General features: G+C 41.3%; 1 protein-coding gene across 3 annotated transcripts; it reads right to left on the reverse strand.

The window, feature by feature from the left end:
• Positions 1–4,446: 4,446 nt before the first annotated feature.
• Positions 4,447–16,233, reverse strand: kdm1a (lysine (K)-specific demethylase 1a). 3 transcript variants are annotated; one of them, XM_083910429.1, is made up of 20 exons: positions 15,946–16,233; positions 15,281–15,446; positions 15,023–15,156; positions 14,854–14,932; positions 14,671–14,763; positions 14,356–14,462; positions 14,095–14,176; positions 13,812–13,906; positions 12,872–12,889; positions 12,194–12,336; positions 12,004–12,094; positions 11,453–11,587; positions 10,148–10,221; positions 9,089–9,200; positions 8,817–8,949; positions 8,542–8,729; positions 7,288–7,402; positions 7,002–7,129; positions 6,069–6,215; positions 4,447–5,388 (listed from the first exon to the last, which is right to left on the reverse strand). In XM_083910429.1, exons 1-20 carry the CDS (start codon positions 16,213–16,215, stop codon positions 5,185–5,187), a joined length of 2,514 nt encoding a protein of 837 aa, XP_083766555.1. In that variant the 5' UTR covers positions 16,216–16,233; the 3' UTR covers positions 4,447–5,184. The 3 variants fall into 3 exon arrangements, with proteins under 3 accessions (XP_083766555.1, XP_083766553.1, XP_083766554.1); XM_083910427.1 differs by lacking the exon at positions 15,946–16,233 and having other exon boundaries at positions 15,023–15,147; positions 15,281–15,443; XM_083910428.1 differs by lacking the exons at positions 12,872–12,889; positions 15,946–16,233 and having other exon boundaries at positions 15,281–15,443.
• Between the last annotated feature and the right edge of the window lie 1,494 nt (positions 16,234–17,727).

Raw genomic sequence — 17,727 nt, forward strand, 5'->3', positions numbered from 1 at the left:
TGTTTTTAATTCTTTGTTCAAACAAGAGATGTCTTATTTTGGAAGCTATGATCGAATAAATCTTATTTAAGGAGAAACCTTGTACTTTTGTAAAGTGGGCCTTGTTTTTTTTTGGAATATATTAAATATTTTTGTCGTTCATCTTTGATTTTAAGAATATGGATGGGTTTTTGTTTGCTTTTTTTTACTCCTGGAGAGTATTTTTCTGTGTTTGTTGTTTTTGATGCAAGACTTTTCTCACAACTCTGAGACAGAAAGAGAGAGAGAGAGAGAATCCAGGGTTTGTGTTGTTTTATCAGAGCTGAACAGGTCTGCAGTGCTGAGTGCTTCACCATGTGTCCCCCCCCCTCTCTTTCTTTTCTTATCGGGCTTCTTCTTCGCTGCTCTGTTCTCCCTCGCTCATAAATTCAGGGTTTGTCCATGTTCTGTGCTCATGTTTGAACATTCTGCCAAAGAAAGGCCCCAGACACACGTTTATAATCTCACAACACGCTAACAATAATCTAATAGGGATTAAAGAAAAAAGACTGGATCTTCGTCTCGCACACACGCCTGAACAATCGAGCGCGTGTGTCATAAAAATCACAGTTGTTTTTGTTTCTCAGTGATGCCAGATGGACTGTGTCAAAGGTGGCTGTCATTTTTTTTTTGTTTTATTTTATTTTTATTTTATTTCTAATGTTTTAGACAAAGTTAATACATTGTGCATGTTTTAACCTGAACGTGGCCGGCGCACTCTGCATGTATAGGTCTCTCCAAGCTGCCAACTGTACAGCAGACCATAATATGTATTCCAATAAAAATAAAAAAAAATAATAAAAAAAACACCTGTGTGTAACACGTGTGTTTATATTTAATTCGGAACAAACTCAGCAAGATTTTATTCTGGGTTTACCGTGAGTGTGTGTGATAGAGAAGCAGCAGCAGCAGCAGCTGACGTTTGTAAAATAAGCAGCAGACGAATGATTCAGGTACAAAGAGGAAAACCACAGCAGGCTGTGGAATGCACGGTCAGCACACGCAGCTCTCCCTCTTTAAACTGCTCCACCTCACTCTGAGAAAACCTCAACACTTCTGCAACTTCAGTGTAATAATCTCATCTAATCTGGCGACAACGTGGAGGCGGAGCTACAAAAAAAACAAAAAAACAGTATCTTCCTCTACAGAGTTTTAAAATAATGAGGAAAAGCACAGGTGTGAGAATCATAAAAGGAGCTGATGTAGCTTTAGGTTTATTACGTGCTTTTTAGGACAACGCAGCAAAACTCACGTGATTGCTAACACATGGGTTTCCCTTGTAAACACATAAACAGTTTAAGGACAGTTTTTTAAAGCTGCAGTGCGTAAATAATATGAAGGGGCATCGTCACAAAACTGTGTTTTTTTCTGTATTCTAAGGAACCCACACAGAAACTCTGTCAGTCAGGTCTGATAGTATTGCTTGACAGTGCCTGTGAGGCAGCAAATAAATAAGGATCTTAACAAAGACCAAACAGAGGCAGAGCAACATCAGAGGTTACACACTGCAGCTTTAAGTCACCAATAAATAATAAAAATGAAAAAATGTCACTTTTTGATATTTGATATGAATTTTGATATGTGAGAAATCTGTGAAAAAGACGATCTGGAACAGACATTGTTGTGTGTGTGACACTTGGAAATCAGGAAGGCGTCGGAAGAGGACGATGGAGGAGTGAGAGTGAAAAAGCGAGGTTTCACCGCCTACAGCAGGTGTTAGTAAGACTGAGGACTGAACGTACACAGCTTTATATAAACCATGGAGGCACCTGCTGGGGAACTGTACGTGCTTCTATTTACAGCAGAGGTCTGAAGTGAAATTGACTGAGTGATTTCATCTCTGATTTGACCGTGTTCCAGAGTTAAGAAGACAGGGGAAAAAAACACTCACAGGACAAACAGCACAGCAACACAGTCCACAGATTAAATATAGAACAGTGTTACAGTGTGTGTGTGTGTGACCGAGTCAGTGTGAAACAGAGAAGACTTGCAATAAAGTTAAAGTGTTTGCTTACTCCATGTTGAGTTGGAAATCCGGTGTTCCTGTTCCAGATGAAACGTCCAACCGTGGACTTGGAAATTCCAACTCACCTGCAACTGGAAAAGCATCACAGCATTAGTAATTGAACAGCTTTGAAGAGCAGGAAAAGCACAGTGATCACGTGCATGTAAATTGAGGATTTTACAATCTGACACCACAAACACAACAATTTCCATTGTTTTAATCCTGAGAAACAACAAGGCATTTCAAAGCACTTAACAATAAAAAATAAAGACAAATACAGCAGCAGCAGATGCATTGAAGATAGAAAAGACAAAATAAAACCCTAGAGAAACATTTAAATACAGAGGTAAAAGAAAGAGGGGCTGAGCTAAACCTCATTTTTATCTAAACGCAGTGACAAACAGGTAGATTTAGGCTAGATTTAAATGAATTCATATTCACATAAAAGCTGAAGACAGCTTCCACATGTTATGTCCTGATTCTGGGGACACAGAGCAAACCTGACCCAGGTGACCTTAGTGGTCTGGATTTTGGGCCTAAAATTTATGTAAAATTAAGTAGTAGATTGCAGAGATTTTGGATCTCACAGAAACTCATGTGATTTAACGTGACTTCAGAATATACACAAACATATGGATGAAGTCATGGCTACAGTGGCTACGTGGTTACAGTTCTAAACTAAAGTACACAACATGAATTTCCCGGGAAACTTGTTCATATCATAAAATAAAAAATAAAATATCAAACATGTTTAGTACTTACAATTTGAAATCTGATGGCGTTAAAATAGCCCATCTGTTAATCCCTCAAACTCAAGGAACAGTGCAACAGTGAAGCTGAGGAAGCTGCTGTCATTCATTGTGATTATCTACACCTGTGGCTCTGCTACTGTGACCTGTTCAAATGGAAGCTCTGCAAAAGGTCTTATGAGGCTGCGCTTACACTGCACAGTGGAAAAGTATGGACACTATCCACGATCATGTACTTGTACTTATGAGACAATGTAAGCAAGGTTACATCCAAAAATACTGGACAACGTGAATAACCTGCAGCCTTAAAGAAATCTAATTCACATTGTCCAGAATAAATCTGTGTCACGTGACTCATAAATTCTTGATTTATTGAAAACTTTATTGCCATCAATGGCGACCAAAATACACATAAAGACGTGTGGAAGGTGTTTGTACCTGCAGAGGTTCACATTCCACCCCCACACCTATGAATCACATTAAATGTGCTCAGACATGCTGCTGCTGTCTGTGTGCGTGCGTGCATGCGTGTGTGTGTGTGTGTGTGTGTGTGTGTGCGTGTGTGTGATCACACTGTAAACTCTTCTCTCAATCTAAGGCATCAGTTGATGTGGGCTGCAGGCGATGATAAAAAATAAGCTCACCAGTCAACATCTACACACACTGCTCTGAGACCACGGTTTGAGCAGGGAGGTGAAAATACCCGAGCAGCGCCGTCCAAAAGCCCGGCTCAAATGACTGTTGTTACATCAAACATCTCCTTCTGGTCACCATAATAATAACCACAGCTCTGGGGGAAAACAAGGCATGGAAACAGGGGGGGGGGGCACAGAGCCCTGAAATACAACTCATAGCTCATGGTTGACCATTTTAATCCCCCCCCCCCCCCCCTCATCATTCATCAGATCCCCCACTAAGAGCTGCTGCTGCCAGGGACCCTCGTCTTACCTCCCTCACACTGGACCACAAACGCTGGGGAGCAGCCAGAGCTGCAAGGAAGGAGGGGGTCAGAGCGGGGTCAGGACAGAAGCAGCCATGTTACTGTTCTACACATGCACTCAGTGGCCACTTTATTAGGCACACGGGAGGAGTGGAGCGTGGTGTGGTCTTCTGCTGCCGCTGCTGCTGCCGTTTGATTTATCTTCCTATTTAATATGTAAAGTAGAGCTGCAACTAACGATTATTTTCTCAATTAATCGTTTGGTCCATAAAATCTCAGAAAATGTGAAAAAAAAACGTTGATCAGTGTTTGTCAAACCTGGAGATGACGATGTTCTTGAATGTCTTGTTTTTGTCCACAAACCGAAATGATTGAGTTTTAAAGATTTCTTTGCCATGTGGAGCAAAGAAACAAAGTAAATATTCGCATTTAAGAAGCTGAAACAATCAGAAATCTTGTTTTAATCATGAAAAAAGCTTCAAACTGATTATTGATGATCAAAACAGTTGACGATTAATGTTTCAGCTCCAAAGCCAATGTAAAGGAACATATAGAATATATTATTGTTATTATCGGCCTCAGCGATGGTAGTTATTTGTGTTACTGTTGTCATGTGACTTTACTTGCATTAATAATCAGTTATAGAACAGATATATGGAGGATATGGTAGAATGTTGGTTTTCAAAGTTAAAAAACCCCACAGATTTTTAAGATGCTTTCTTCATTTTCTCTTCTTTTAATAACAAAAAAAAGTTGACAATATCAAAAGTATGCGATGACACGTACAGCCATAATAAAATACTTAAACTGTTATGGCAAAAAAAAAAACATAACACAAACATTCACAGATCTGCCATCCTAATCTGTCTTTTACATCTGTTTAATACAAACTATTCTCCCTACACTCTGCAAACCTAGAGGACAGAATATGACATTCTGGCTATGTTTTCATCAACAACAACAGAGGGAAACCAAGTCTTTGTTTCACTGAGACGTGCAACAACACAGTTGTAGTGGATTGACACAGTGGTACTGAACATTACCGCCTTGTATATAGTTTTAAGTTGTGTGAACAATGCGTGAAGAAGTTTCCAGCCGTTCCTTAATGTTCAGAGTGGGGGGCACATAAATAGACGCTGGGTTCTGACAGCACAAGAAAATAACAATAACCATGCTTCACTTTTAAGACTGGGCTAAATCGCACATTTATAAAATATAAGATGGATTTATGACGTGAGAGATAAAATTCAGATGTGTTTCAAGTCCAGTCTTTTTTTTTTTTTAAATGTGTAAATGAGAACATCCAAATCCACACGGTATCTCAATTCAATTATACAGACATATACATGGAACTGGAAAATAAACTCCACAAGTGTCAAAAGGCAAAGGAGGCAAAGTTTGTTCCTGGACTTTCAAGATGTTTCAATTTCAACTTTTCTTTTTTGACAGTCCCGAGTTTGACAGGAACCTCTTCAGACGCTGGGCGTGGGCTGCTGCGCCTGCTGAGGGTTGCTGGCCACCGTGGGCGTGGCCTGTCGGGGAAGCGTGTACATGGCACCGAGGAACTGGTCGGCGATGCGGCCGGCCTCGCGCAGCCCGCTGAGGAGGGCGCCGTGGACCGTGGCCGGGTAATTCCTGATGGTGTGTTCGCCGGCGAAGAACAAGCGAGGGACGGGCTGAGGACGAGAAGACGATGTAAATAAAGAGAAATAAAGAGTGAGATGAAGAAGGTTCTTGTTGCAGCTTCTTATCCATTCCTGGAGAAATCTCTGCATCTTGCACTAAGCAGAGGAATGCTGAGGTTTCCTCATCAGTCCACACATTCCTCCTCCTCCTCCTCCTCCTCTCGTTTACCAAATGGCTTTTTATTTGAGTGCAGTGAAATGCAGCGAGCGTTTCCCTTTTATCGACGCGCCAACTTTTCCACCACCTTCTAAACTTTTCACTGCTATTTTAAGACATTTTTTTTCCACCCAAAATTTTTTGATGTTTTTAATGTGCAAATATGAAAATATGCAACAACAACAAAAAGCCAGGCGGACGGAAACCTACTGAGATCAATGTTGGACTGACCCAACATAATTCAGGATTGAGAGAGGAAAGGGGGGGGCTGGTGAAAGGGAGGGAAGATTGTGTGGTAATAAACTGCCACAAGTCATCATTCAACACATAAATATGACTTTTTCACATTAATCTGCATGCCAACATCAAAGCAGCCAAAGAAAAAACACCAGTGTTGGGAATAAAATGCTCTGCCTTGGTTTGGTTGAATGTTGTGGGCAGGCTGAGAATCACTTTCTCACACACAGACACACACACACACACACACTGGTTCTCATCCATACATATCCATTACCTGTGAGGCTCCAGGTATAGCAGGGCCAGGTGTGATGGGCTGTGCCATGAGGTCGTAGTCATTGCCCGATGAACCCGCTGCTACGTACGAGTAAGATCCCCGAGCCCAGGGGTCGGCACGCCAACGCGTGACCACAGTTTCCTTTGGCTGCCATGACAACAAACAACACACACACAGTGTTCAGGAGATTCCACATGATAGTATTTACAGAGACCTGTATACAGACGTCACAAATCTGGCCCCTGTGTGTATGATTTTATCCGGCTTGAAACCATCAGCAAATGATTTATAATGACGGGTGGTTTGGATGCGACTTCACATGTTCTGTGTAAAATGGTCGGGGGGGGGGGGGGCGCATCAGCAACAAACTTGACATTCCACGAAAAACCCTAATGATTAAGCTTGAAAGTAGAACATGGCTCCACTTTCTCCGTAAACAGCAAACAAAATGAAGGTTGAACTAGAACAAAAAAGCAATCAGCTCCGTCAACAAATTACTACAAGACCGAATTAAAACAAGACCAGAGACCACAGCTTGGTCGGGTTTCGCTTTTGTTCTTTTGCTTTAGTGAAAATATGGTATTAACATTTACTTATGTAAGTGATAATAAGTAGAAACTGATAAATGATTAACCTGGTGTTTCTGCTTCAAAGAAGGGACGAGTTATTATTTACGAGCGGACAGTGAACGCAACACAGGTTATAGAAGCATCCACGCTGGATATAAACAACTCAAGATAACCCATAATGGTCGGCAAAGTTCAACAAGAGTTTAATTCATTAAGAAGTAAATAAATGTTGTTAATGGAATTTTATTACCCTCATAAGAACTGGTGATAATAACTCATAAGGTGTGTGACTTGAGTGTCCGGCAACGACAGTGAAAAATACAAACACATGCGAGGAAGTCTACTCGGTTTGGGTCACACGCACCTGTGGTACAGCACTGCTTCCAAAGATTCCTTTGAGAATGGCGAGGCAGCGTCCGACAATAACGTCGTCGCTGATGTTCTCCATGATGCCGGCAGCCTCTCCAGCCATCAGAGCGAGTAAGATGGGAGCTGATGAGGTGGGAAAGTCGCACTTTATTACTAACACTGCTCATTTACCTTCACTTTAAATTCAAATCTTAGACAATGTCATAGCAGCAATTGACTCTTCTGAGTAGACAATGAATCAATCATTGAAATGTAATATAAAAAAGGCGATCTGTTGTCACCTTTGTAAAGGTTCCAGAAGAGGAAGAGTTCGCCCCGACTTGCTGTGGTGGAACCAACGTGACCAAACAGGTTGACGCTCGGGTCCCAGAACACGCGGTCAAAACACAGCACCACCTTTAAAACAGGGAGGAAGACAAAAGAGACAGAGTCACGCAGCCATAAAACCATAATTACATTCAACAGCTCACACATATATCACTTCCTCACAGTCACTGCCCACATGAGTCACTGCAGGAGTGAAAGGTGGAGCTCCACCTGCTGTACACACAGAACAGCAGCAGGTCAGATTGCGTAATCATGCAGTAACTGCCTCCGAGTGCTGCAGCAGTGTTAAGCGTCTCCTCGGATGACGCTGCAGATGATGCTCGGCAACACAGAGAGAGAGAGGAAGTGCTAGTGGGTCAGGAGGAGTGACGCAGAACAAACACACTGACAAAAAGCGTCTCTCTGTCGCACGCAACAGACTCCAACTCACTCTTCCCACACATACTGTCCATGCTTACCACTCCCACATCCCATAAATCATCTGAGCAAAAAAAAGAAAGGGCAACAACAGTGACAATTTAAAAAAAGAAAAGGGGAAATCTCACAAGATGGATCGGCCAAAGCCCAGTAGAGAACAGAGACTTAAAAACTACATTCTGCAGCAAAAGTCGCTCCAGAACCTCAAGGTCATGTGGCCGCCATGAGGACACTGCAGCAGAAATATAATAATAGCAGCTCCCAAATCCTCTGTCCAGTCAGAAACGCACTCACTTCACTACAGGATAGCTACAGGATATAAAACCTGACTCTGATTTTACCTGAAATCATGCAGCGATTTCATAATCGTGACGAGAATCTCTGTCCTCCTCAAACTCAACTCCACATACGGATTTTACTCAACATTTAGACAAATATGAAGCAGGCAACAGACACAGAGGGGCTGTGCAATAAACTGAGAATGCTGCATAATTTGTGAGATCAGCTTGCACAACATACACAACTGCAAAAGAAATATACACTTATGCAAACAGCCTGAAGTGCAGTAAATGTAGATTTCTCCTTTGATTAAAATTATTTATTTCAACAACCCGTAAGGTAAAGGATGTTTTTGTTTAGAGACGCAGAAAATGTTTAAATAAAGCACTTAATATTTTTGTCAAATTGTCAATAATTAGCGTTTTCTTAATATCCCACAGCCGTAGAAGGAAAGAGTAGAGGAAGCCTGTAAGCTCCCATATGTTACTGTAAGCTCAGAGCGAGGCCCAAACCTTGTTGAGGTTGCCAAAGCCCATCCTCTGTATGGCAGATGTTTTCCACTCAGGCAGCGGGGGCACAAACTGCACAGCAGGAGGCTGCTGCTTCAACACGCCGAGGGGCAGCGTGCACAGCACGGCGTCACACTTGTAGATGAACGTCTGCGTTGTTGAGCGAGTGTTGACGGCGATCACCTCGCAGCCTGGTGGTCAGAGAAACGGATAATATAACAACAAGTATAGAATCGATCGTAAAAATTACACGCAAACACAGCTGTGAGAGCACATACCAGATGCTGTGTAGCGAACCTGCCGCACCGCTGTGTTTAGTTTGATGTCCAAGCCTTCAGCCAGAGCCACGGGAACACAGGAGTAACCGTTCCTGACAGTCAGGTGACTGCCGGTGAACTCAAAGTCATCATCCTGTGGATAAATGAATAACCTGTCATCATCTTTGTGTGGAGTATAAAATAGACCACACATGAGACTGTGAGGAGATTTGAGGGTCCACTGTCACGACTAAACACGCTTATGACTTTAGTAAATGGGTACATGTACATACCTGATCCCAGTGTTTGAGGGAGAGGGTGGAGAGCGGCGTCGCGTTGGCAAACTCCAAGTTGGCAAAGTGCCAGTCTAAGATCTGTCGATCCCTGGATGACAGGTAAACATCACTGTGGGAGACAAAAAGGAGGAAAGAGACGTGGTGTTAGATTCTGACTGAGGCAGGTTTACTCATGCACAAGGAAAAAAAACAAAAAAAAAACGGTTAGTGGCATTTAAATTCAAGTCACAGTAAGTGCAGACTGAAGAAAAACAAAAGAAAACATTTAGACAGGTGACACGCATGTTCCTGCAGGTTTCATACAAGATTACAAATGACAAAAATCAATATTGCAGCAAACAACTACTTTCAGTATTAATAAATAACTAAGTAACCGTGTCTGCAGCAGCTTCTTGTAACCCGACCTCCTCAGCTCTTTGTTTTGGTTGCTAGTGCAGTCGTGCGTGCATAAGCGAGGGTGTGTGTGAAAGCATTTGTCCTTACATTTAAGGGTAAATTAAAACATTTGAAGTGAATTCAACCTCAACCAACTCACCAATTAAAACTGTACTGAGCTGCACGAGTTGTTACAGGACTGAAACTTCACTATTATTTATTTGTTCAGCAGATCTTCATCAATATTAAGCTAAGTTTACTACCAGCATGGATGTGTCGTGGCACTGGCACTGCCAGTGTGGTTGACAACACGTAAGGAGGGAGGAGGAGGAGGAGGAGTGGCCAATGAAATGTACCGTATTATGTGATGCTGGTGCTTGAGCAATATCTAGAGGCAGTGAATATTATTTATATGACATGTAAGGAGCAACTGTCTTCACCCCAGCCACGCCAGCAATAAGGACAGTGAGCCTGACGCAGCACATCAAAGCTAATGCAACGAACCGAACCACAAAACAAGACGATCCTACTGCGCGTCGAGCATGAAGAGTGCAAGTGTTTGATGTCTTTTCATACAGAGTCATTACATTTACATCAGCAAGAGTTACACACACGGCTAAAACGAATATTTTAATGTTCATGAATGGTAGGAATAGCTAAAGCTTCCTCAGAATGACTCACCTGGGTGGATTGGCTTCTAGCTCCTGTAACTTCTCCTCCAATTTGACCTGCAGCTCCACCAACTCATCGTACTCCTACACAAAGACAATGTAGAATGTAGTGTACGTGTACATTTAAAAATAAAATGTGCATTACATCAACAACTTGAGAAGTAATATTTAAAAATAAGATTATCGACAAAAAATCCCCACAAACAGAGATTTACAGACTGAAGTTGTTTGTATCTAGGTGAGTGTTTTTCAAACGCACACCTCAGCGTGCATGTGTGTTTGAAATGTGAAACACCCACAGGGTTTTCAGGTCATGTAGAAAAGGAAAAGCAGTTCCTGACAGAGAGGAACGACTCAACCTATTCATCAGTTCACCACAACAGAGTCAACTGTCAGAGCAGCTCAGAGTCACTGCCACCTACCACGCCGACAACCAGGAAACTGTCTACAGCAGTTGATAAAGAATATTAATCTGTGCATTCCTGTCATAGCCATCACTGCACTTAAAACCCTGTTATATTGTGTCACAGAAACAGACGTTCTTGCTGTGTGTTTGTGTGCCTGTGTGTGCGTCTTCAGACATAAAGACAGTCAGACCATGATCCCAAGCCTTGAAGTGGTTTCTCAGACAGCGGATGAGTTGCAGACAACTCCAGTTCAGACACCAGCTGTGTTTAAACCAACTAAAAACCTCCTTTTAAAACATACACATGGCAGTAGTGGAGGTGATTTGTCTGCACCAGAAATAAAACAGCAGCACTCGCACTAATAATACATCTCACAGAGGCATTAAACCGCTTAAACATAGCCTCGCCGTGTTTACTTAGATAGCACGGCATTACATTTCTGTGAGGCACTCAAAGAGCACCCAGCAATCCATAAAGGATCCCCTTTCATGCTGGAATAATAATACTTTTACACTTTACTTCCTTGTTTATAACTGTTATTTTTCAGAGCAAAGGCGAGGATTCTGTCCTGCAAATTGTAGTGGTCGACCTTTTGATTCACAGAGTAATCAGCCCAGAAAATCTAATACTGACTTCAAAGCTTCAAACTGCAGGAAATCAAAACACAAAAAACTCTATATTGTACACAGTTGGAAAGAGTTAACATTTTACTGCTGTGAAAAGATTATTTTACAACCTACGGTAACATTCCCGTTTGGTCCAAAAGATCTGAGGAAGTAATGAAAGTGTCAAAGCTAGTCTAGAAAAGAGCCTGCAGCTCGATGATGAAAGAACACTTTACTAACATTAACTTTATGTCACTTTAAAGCTTTTGGGCTGTAACTTTTGGTTCTTTTGCTGAAACTCACTTTGCAGAGGGCGGTGAGGTCCCGATGCTTGCTCTTCACCAGGAACTCAGCGGTGATATCTCTGGGTGGTTTGACTTCACTGGCCTCTTTATACTGCTGATGGAGCTCCTTAACACGTTCCTTCGTGGACACCATCTGGTGAAGAGAGGAGGACGGAGAGAGATGAAAATGAGGCAAAACTTGCATGTGTTTCATTTGAGCCTTTTCACCTGTGCTGCCAGATGTTCATTCAATCCTCATGCCTCTATATTACATTCTCAAAGCTGCTTTTCTTATCATAATGGTGCATTCAGGGTTCCCTCAAATCAGTCTGAATCTCTAATCCTACAGTAAAACGCACAACACCACTTGTACATAAAATTAAGATTGACTAAGAATGGTTTATTGTATGTTTTGACCACAACGTGTCATCAGACAGTGGTTTAACAATACAATTTCTCAAGAAACAATAATTTTACTGTATATTTTCTGACTATTTCGTGGACAACGAAGGTCTAAAAATCATAATTGGCTCTTAATTCACTGCAGAAGTTAAGATAACCTTTACTCACCTTGTTGAGTAGATCCCTGAGATCTTCTTGAGTCTTCACAATCTTCTTCCAGTGCTCTATCTGCTCGTCTTTGACATGCTTCTCCTGCAGTCTGCACACACAGAGATGCACACAGAGATTAGTGCTGCTGGACTTGTGTGTGAATCACACCTGAAAAGATCGTGATTGTGTGTACACGCCCCACACTCACTGTATGACCACCTCCAGAGCCTGACCCAGAGACACAGGTTTGTTGTTGAGGAAGTTGAAGTCGAGCTGGTGGCTGAGGTAGGAAGTGGCCTCCAGCAGTCTGTTGAACTCTTGCTCCACCATTTCATCTTTTTCTTTGGGCACCTGGACACACGATCACGTGACAACGACAGGGATCATTAGTCACAGTTAAAACAGCAGCGCTAGAAAGAGATAATACAGCTAATGGCACATTTTTGATATCACCAATTAATTAAAGACAATTATTTTCATAAGATGTCCTGATGGGATTTATGTTATTAATACTTGCATAGAGATTATTGGTTGACTTATTGCACACAAGCAGAAGCAGCATGAATTATAGCCACTGCCCCAGAGAAACACTCAATATTTCACGTGCAGTAGCAAACATGCTTCCAAAGCGTAATTGTAAATGTCTTGTGTGCGTCACCTCCTGTGGAACTTCTTTTTAAATATCTACCCCAGACAATGGTCAAATATTGTATTCTTTAGATTTAGTTTGCACTTCGTTTCACAATTACATAATTTCTCTTTACAATGAAATGATGAGTAAACATTATACGAGTTAACATGAATAGTGCTGTAAAATGGAGCCTTTTAAAGAGTTATTCAAAAGAGGAGTAAAGGATTGAATTATGTAAAATAAACCAATACATACACTTGTGCACCGTTCACCCTTTAGTCGTTCGCCAAAAGATAAAACATGGAGGAGGTCGAGAAGACAAAGGGAGGAGGGGGAGTGGAGAGAAAGAGAGAAAATATTAAGTAAACACAACTTTAACCTTAAACAGGTTCGCACAAAATAAAACAGGAACACTTAATTTGCCTTTTCCTGCAGTGGGGGAAACCAGTTACATATGATGTAGATGTTTCAAGAACTTGGTTCATGCCCTGAACATGAACTTAAACATCATATTACTATATCTGCCACAGATAGAAGGAAAAAAATGAGAGGGAGCTTCCATTTTAATGACATTAGGCTGTATCCGTTTTCTGCTCTGCTTTGAAAGGAACAGGAGCCGTTGTTGATGACACGCAAGGGTAAGTAGTTAAATACATCCACCACTAATTGTGTTTTAGTGGATCATGGAAAGCCAGATCCCTGCCTCGGGGCAACAAAGAGCTCGGAGAACAGCTGTAAACCCCAAACACCAGAGTAGCGATTAAAATCTTGCACATACATAAACATCTTCTGTCGGAGGAAGTAAACAAAACAAGAAAAAAAATGTTAAAGTGTGTATCTAATGCAGATGCAGCTACGCTTCCCTGATGGTTGCATACTTCTGAGGTTAGCTGTTTATATGACGACTTTTACCTAACACAGGGCTGCCTGCCTCACTATGACGGAAGCAGGCACTTATTTTTTTCAAGCATGAGCTGCCGAGAGTAAATCACATGCATGCCTCTGCAGCCGTAAGCCTTTTGCAATCTAGCAAGTCATAAAGAAATGGCTTGATTTTATGAGAAAACAACCAACAACTATTCTTTTATTAAGACACACATTAGGCATCTCAGGATTTTAGCTATTAAATGTGAGAATAGCACAAGGGCTTTGGTGATGGCAGGAGATGCAGCTCAGTTTATTTCATGATACTCACAGCCTGGCCATTGGCTTCATACAGTGGACACTTCTGCTTGATCTTGGCCAGCTCCATGTTAACCTGCTTACTGACCACTGCCATGGGATTCCCTCCTAAACAAAGCAAAAACATCAGAACTGACAATGACATAACATGGGCAATATCACCCTCTTAAGGAGGATCTGTGTAACTGCACAAACACTCTGAGAAAAGACTATTATCTGACTCAGATAACAGTGTTACTGAGGACAAAGTGCATGTTTTTATTTGATCCAAACAAAACAAGAATTTCAATTCATACCAAGGCCCGTCACCACCATGGCTCCAAGATCAGCAACATAGTTGCCCTTCCTAAATGTGGCCACTCTGCCTCCAACACGGTCCTGCAAGGAAATATTATCAAAATAATGTTTCAGTAATTTCCGCTTCTATCAAAACAGTAACATAAGACTTAGTTTTATGACATCAGTAAGCAGCGTAGGATTATGGGAATTCCTGTCTTAGATAAAACACCAAAAATAATAATGTAAAGGGTGAATTAAAAACCCAGTGGGTGACTTACCCTGGCCTCTAATACTGTGACATCCATCCCAAAGCTCTGCAGCTGCCTTGCAGCAGCTAAGCCAGAGACACCTCCACCAATAATTATAACCTTCCCAGTCTTCTTGGCTGCAAGGAAGAGAAAAAAAAAAGTGCATGTATTACACTGTTGACAGTTCTGAGTCAATGTCTCAGATGTCTCAGGATTATACAACAACTTTTGTAAAACATTGTTCTTCAGGAAGGAAAGAAAATGTATTTTCTTTCAAACCAAACATCTGATAGGTTGCAAATGGTTACTGCAATTCTATCAGTGCAATGAATGATGTGAACTTACTGGGTAATGGCTTGACCCTCTTATAAATGCCAAAGTTAATGAGGCCATGTCTTTCCAAGTAGCTGTGTATCCTGTGGACCAGCACAGCATCACCTAAAAAGAAAACAGGAGTACATCAACTTTCTACTTCTACATAAAATGAGAATGACAATGCTCATCATAGAGATCGATTTAGTCTCTCACTGTTGTATGGAGCTTCAAGCTGCTGTGCTGTGGCCTCAAAGGTCAGCTGGATCTTAGGGTTGTCCAGCCACAATTGGAGCTGAGTGAGGTCAATATGAGTGAGGTCAATACTTTGCAGTACTATGTAGTAAACAGGTTCTCTATGTGATGAGTTTAGATTAGAACTTACTGTACGGTTGCGAATATAGAGGAAGACTTTCTGCGTCTGCTGGGGACCACTGATGATATCTGGGAAGCAAGCGGCCTCTTGGGAAGTCATACGGTCATGAGGAAGACGACTCTGAAAAGCAGCTCCTTCCACACCTGATTATAAATATACACATCTCTATACTGTGAGCACAAAGTGTCATTTAATGGGCGTTTAAACGAGAGTTTGAGAGAGATTTCAAATTTCCCTTTACTGCGACGCCTCAGCTTTTCAACTCACCAGATGGTTCCTCTGGTTCACTGTCATTCTCTTCATCTACGGGTGGAGGCGGCGGTGGAATCACCTGCTTCCTCTCTTTTTCTGCCTTGGCATTCCTCTCCTCCTCAGAGTAATACTCGTCCTCCGACAGATTAGCCAGGCTCTCGTCCATCTCGCGGTACTCCACCTGCAACGGTAGGCACAATAAAAGCATCATTAAAACCAGCGTTACAGAAAGAGATTCAGGGGGTGCTCTCACTTCAGTTTTAAGGACAGGTTGTCTTCTTTCGCTGTTCATTTCTTATGATAGCAGATGTCATTTCAATTGTCTGAAAGATTCAGGCATCATTTGTTCATCTTCTCCCACTTTATCCTCCACATGAGGGTCGCAGAGGGTGCTGGTGCCAATCCCAGCTGACATGGGGGTGAAATGCAGGGTACATCCTGGACAGATCGCCAGTCCATCACAGAGCAACATAGAAACAAACAACCATTCATCTCACATTCACACCTATGGACTGTGGAAGTAGATTGAGACATCCACTTCCTAAAATCCTTTAACTAACTTAAGATAGATTTTAGGTTGTATGACTTTGAGAGGGTTATTAAAAGTGAAGATGGTAGTTCTGCCTGGGCCGAATTAAACTACTTTCCTGTCCTGTCCACTTCCAAAATTAAATATTTACTTTTGCTCGCTTTCGTCGACTTGTCCTTCGGACTTCAGCTGAGTCCTGATCTGCCCCCCCAGGGCCTGCCTGGTGGGGCAAAGGAGCTCCTGCATGTTCCCCACTAGGGGAAGACCTTTCCTTCTTTTTTATATCCATAGCTCCTCCAGCTGAGGCTGAGGGACCAGTCTGAGCATCTGCCATCTGGACCCTATCACCTCCTGCTGCGCCACCAGAGGACGAAGAGGAGGAGGAAGAGGAGCCAGCATCTGACTTCTTGCTAGACAGCATTATGGAGGATGTCGGAGGCCTCTCCTGCACAAACAGGAAAGAGGAATTTTATGAAAACCTTCAATATGAAACATAGAGCAGAATAATTGTGTGAAATGGCTGAAATTTCATGTTTAAAAAAAACAACAGTACAACTGATGAAAGATGAGCAAAACTTCATCATAATCATACCAAATTGATATCTTACTAAGTTCCATGTTTTGATGAGCATTTGTATTTCAACTTCTGTAGCTTTTACGTCACTAGAGTTAAACTAGTATTAGATGAAGTCTAATTTAATGTGAAGGCATAGGCAATCAGATCGTGAGTTTCAATGAGCATTCAAACTAAAGTTATGCGAATGAGACACACATTAAGAGATGATGTGAGGAAGAACAGAGTGAAAAACATCAATTCAAATTCAAATGCTGTGTTCTGACAATCAACTACAGTTAGGATTCATATAGGCAGAAAAACAAAAAAAGAAAATATGATTTTGATGAGACATGAAAATGAAGGATTTCTTTTTTTATTACAGTACAATGTTATATAATATAAATAGAATCATAACACCACTTATGTCATTAAGCTCTTCCAGACCTTTGTATATAGAGATAATTCTCCATCTGGCCCTCTCTTAAATTTAATTGAACGCCCCTGCTTTTGAGGGTGCATCACCCATAAAATATCACATCTGTGCAACTGGATGGCTTTAACATTAATAGTGCATGAATGTCATGGTTTTGTGAAATGAAGTCTACATGGTACAGTAATCTTGTCTTTGTTTTTACCCATTTCTCCGTGCACCTGGTAATATCCATTCAAACACTAAGAAACGAAAACAGAACCAGAAATATAGTTACGAACAGAACCACCTTGACATAAACGTTGGCCTTTTACATTAAATACTTGTAGAAACCCAGGAACAGACTAACACCAACACACACAAGGTAATTTCACACAAATATTTTTCAATAATAAGCCAAAAATAAAACTTATGAAAGCAAAGAAGGATTTAAGTCAGAATGCTACGATGTGTTTTGATAGTTAGTATTATTTTTTAATTGCCAACAAGTAGAGCTGAAACAATTACTCGATTATTAATCGATTATTAAATTAATCGTTAACTATTTTGATAATCAAGTCATCGGTTTAAAGCTTTTTTCATGATTAAAACAAGATTGTTTCAGCTTCTGATGTGTGATATATAATGTGAATATATGTATATATAATATGGTTTGCGGACAAAAGCAAGACATTTGAGAACATCATCATTCCCAGGTTTGACAAGATCGACGTTTTTTTTTCCGATTTCTGACATTTTATGGACCAAACGAATACTCGATTAATCGTGAATAATAACCGACAGATTAGTCGATTATGCAAAAAATCGTTAGATGCAGCTCTACCATCAAGACAATTGTGGGCTGCAACTTGCAAGCTAGCAGAGCTAGCAGCCAAATGCCATAGCTAACACCGTTAGCTTGTTGGCTAACATCATGTTATTTTAAAGCGATGAGCACGTAGCGCGTT

This window comes from Microchirus variegatus, assembly GCF_963457635.1.
Source record: "Microchirus variegatus genome assembly, chromosome: 2".
NCBI lineage: Eukaryota > Metazoa > Chordata > Actinopteri > Pleuronectiformes > Soleidae > Microchirus > Microchirus variegatus.